General features: G+C 43.9%; 1 protein-coding gene across 1 annotated transcript in view; it reads right to left on the reverse strand.

Moving 5' to 3' along the window:
- Positions 1-385: 385 nt before the first annotated feature.
- Positions 386-3,763, reverse strand: part of LOC123047439 (general transcription and DNA repair factor IIH subunit TFB2) — a 17,306-nt gene continuing 13,928 nt past the window's right edge. The window contains exon 13 of the mRNA XM_044470994.1: positions 386-607. Within this exon, the coding sequence (XP_044326929.1) occupies positions 430-607 (178 nt within the window). The 3' untranslated portion in view covers positions 386-429. The remainder of the gene's footprint in view (positions 608-3,763) is intronic.

A 3,763-nucleotide genomic window follows, 5' to 3' on the forward strand; every position in this document is an offset into this window, starting at 1 on the left:
TGTGTGTGTGTGTGTCCGCCTCCCATGGCGAATTCCTCCCCAATTCGAAACATATAAGTTGGTAGCTTACAAAGCAGCACCCAGATGTAAGTATAGTGGTAATCAGACTACTAGAGTACAGGTTTTCAAATGTGTCCAAGCACCATCCATCCGCAAGGAGCTGGCAGGGTTTGATGGGTGAAGGGTTTATACCTTGCTCGGAAAATCCTCGTATACATGTGACAGGACCATCTCGACCTTGTTACGGTCATTCTCCCACAGCCTAATCTGCACCGGAGAATTGGTAGTCTTCAGTTTTATATCCGTTCAACAGATGATGTCTGGGATATGAGGGATGGGTTGCTGTGCTTACCTGATCTGTAACATTCTCTGGGACTAGTGGTATTTTGTCGATGACACGAGGGTCGGCATTTTGCTGAAGGAATGAAATTATCTGACGAAGAAAAAGAATAAAGCATAACTGCATGTATCTATGTAACAATGAATCATGTAGAAATGTGTGATTAAGATGATTACCTGTTCAACAGTGATCCCGTTATCAAATGCACCATACAGACTTTCTTTTGTAATAGCTTCCACAATAAGGTTTGGGAGTTGATACTCTACCCTACAAGACCATATTTGTTGAAGCGCATTCAGCAAAGATTGAAACTCAGAGCACGAGGGGTATGAAGGACTCACAAAATACAGCTACCATATGCAACTGTGAACAATCTTTTCGATTGTGGAGGGTTAAGACAATAACTAGATCCACAAGCAGAGTCGGGTTCAACATTTTTGAGGGGCTTTGCATCTTGGACGTCCATACATAGTTAGGTTAATAAGCTAACAAGCAAATGAGCAATCCAATTTTGCTGCATTTTGTATTCCTAGATTTAGTGCTTGACTCCGGTAGGAAATTTGGCATTGCTTAGCTTATTCAGGGCATCTCACAAAGAAGATCGGCAGCCCTAGTTGCTGCCTAGAACAAAAGCGAACCAATGCTGTCAGGATCATGCATCCAAATAACTGAACTAGCATAGAAAAATGCCACTCGACACAGTTCTGCAAGATTTGGTAAAACAATCTGGAAGCGGTATAGAACCGCTAAAATGCTCGCGTGCGCACACACACAGAGGACCGGGGGGGAGGGAGACGGCCGGGCTGCGTGGTAAGGCCAATTCCAACGTGCGACCCCAAATGGACGTTCGCTTTGTTCGGATTTCGTCCGTTTGGAGGTGGCAATGGGCCGTGTCCGCCCGGATTTGTGGATGGCCGCATTTCGGCCGCATCCCGTCCGCATACATTTTTTCGCAAACACATCTTTTAATTTTTCATCATTGATTTTTGATACATGGAAGCACATCACCAAATCTTAACTAGAATAGCAAGACCAAAGAAAACAAGAACCACAAGAAGACATTTTAGAAGATATCCAACTTCTATAACTGCTCCCGTAAGTTGGATTAGTGCCTTCTCGATGCATTCATTGTTGATCTGCGGAGGCTCGATCTTGCGTGCTTCTTTCTTCTTCCAGTCTAAAGAAGTAGACGTTGCTTCCTCTCATCTAGTCTCATGTCTAGCCGCTATTCTAGCAACAAGTGCACTAGTCTCATCTCTAGCCTCTATTCTAGCTACAAGTGCACGAACATCTACTAAATTATGCTCTGTCAATATATCGATGTCCTCTTCTTTCCAATACCAAAACTTGCATCCATTCTACAAAATAAAAATTTAAGTTAGCACAACTAGTCAAATCCAAGAGCACAACCGAAACTAAGTAGCACATACCCCATCGGTTGAGCACTTGATGAACACCCATCGAGATGTTCCGGCATTGTAGACATGCGACGCAAGACCTTCTTTGGGGAGTCGTCGCACTTAATGAGTGGCAACGGTGCGCCAACAAGCTTTTTGGCCAGCAACGAGCCCGGCCGATGGCCGTTCGTGTATCTGCCGGCGAACCGCCGACGGTGTAGATCCGAGCGGCTAGAGGAGGAATCAGTACCTATACGCGGCCTTGCCAGGGCCTACCGGCCCGGTGCCCGGCCAGTCCATGCCACGGTGTGACCTTCCGCAGCCGGGCGAGCTCAAGTCCGGCCGGATCCGCTCCAAATCCGACCATCAGGAGTGCAAATCAGGTGGCCGTGGTTGGTCAGCTCGGGGCATCGAGGGAACGGGGCTGTGACTAGTGTTGGGGCGAGCACACGACCAAGCTACACAGAGTCAATGCCGGGGGCGGCGGCGAGCGACGAGAATAGAGGGGTGCGGCTGGAGGGGGTTCGGTGGGGATAGAGAAAGAGGGGTCTGTCTCCCCAACGGGCGGGCCAGGGAAGGACATGGGCAGGCGCCACGCGCTGTCCGCGCGTGTCCGTTCGGCCGCAAACTCGACCCAAACTTGAGTCGGAAATGGGTTGAAAGCGTCCGTTTGCGGCCGCGCGTTGGGAGGCCTGATTTGTCTGTTTACCCCTAAACTGTCGCGAGCGGACAGGATGGGTTTGCGCGTTGGAGTTGGCCTTAAAACCCTAGAGGAGGTGGAGGATAGCGGATTGGCTGGTTTTGTTTATGTTGACTTGTGGAGGCCTCGCTTCTCATTTATGGGCCTGCTTGCTTCCTTCTCCTTGCTTAAGGGCCGGCCCATCATATCATAAATAATCAGGAGACTGGCCGAAAAATGCCTCAGTTTTTTTACTATTTACCCCTAAAAAAGGATGTGATATATTTGACAGATCATATGAACTAGTAACATTCTAATTAATGTTTATAAAAAGTAAATATTCTTAATTTATCTAAAAAAGTTAAACATTCTAAATAAGATGAAAAAATGGTAAACATTCTAAATATAAAAGTATTTTTTGCAAGACAAATATAAAAAGTATACTTATCTCAAATAAAATAAGAACTACGGAGTTGTATGTATTCTAAAAAAATCAGAACTAGTATATATAGTCGCTAAAATAATCTACTAGTACATAGTATATACTACTATTTGGCAGCAGGTAACCTCAGAGGGAAAATAACGGCAGCTGGTCTTATGATTTTTTTTTGAGGTAAATACACCACGGGTCATAGAACATGCACGCAGCGGTCATTTTGATGCACAAAGTTGAAAAATACGTGTTTGTGATCACTAAACTTGCGAGACCGTTCAAATACAGTCACCCTCCCCGTACGCGGGTGTATCCATCTACACCAGCATGGCACGGGCCACTGTCAATGACACATGGACGCGTTATTGCACAAAACCCTTGCTTCTTTTTCTTTTTGTGCAAAAAAAGTCAACCACCGATGGGACCTACCTCTCAGGAGGAGCGATAATTTATCCAAAAAGAGTATGACGACCAGGTCTCAAACCCTCGACCTAATGCTAGAACAATACACGTCCCAGCCACTGCACCACATGTATGTTCATAACCATTATGGATAACTACACTTAATGTACAAAAACGGAAGCGCTCATGGAGCAGAAATGGTCTGCGGTCCATGCGACCTATTTTGCACTTGTTTATTTTTTCAAAAATTTGTAGACAGTATGTAAATTATAATGCCGATAATAAGATAACTTTCAAATGTTGTTCATGTATTATTCTAAAATAATACTTATGAATTATAAAAATGTTTGTATAAAAATAACAGAAATAATTTTAAATATTCATAATTCAAAAAATGTGCATCTTTTAGAAATATTCATAATTAATAAAAAAATGCTGTATCATTACACCTATTCGTGTTATTTTCGAAATTCATGGATCATAAAAAAGTGTTCATGTATTATTTTCAAATA

The sequence above is a fragment of the Triticum aestivum genome, chromosome 2B (genome assembly GCF_018294505.1).
Source record: "Triticum aestivum cultivar Chinese Spring chromosome 2B, IWGSC CS RefSeq v2.1, whole genome shotgun sequence".
NCBI classification, from domain to species: domain Eukaryota; kingdom Viridiplantae; phylum Streptophyta; class Magnoliopsida; order Poales; family Poaceae; genus Triticum; species Triticum aestivum.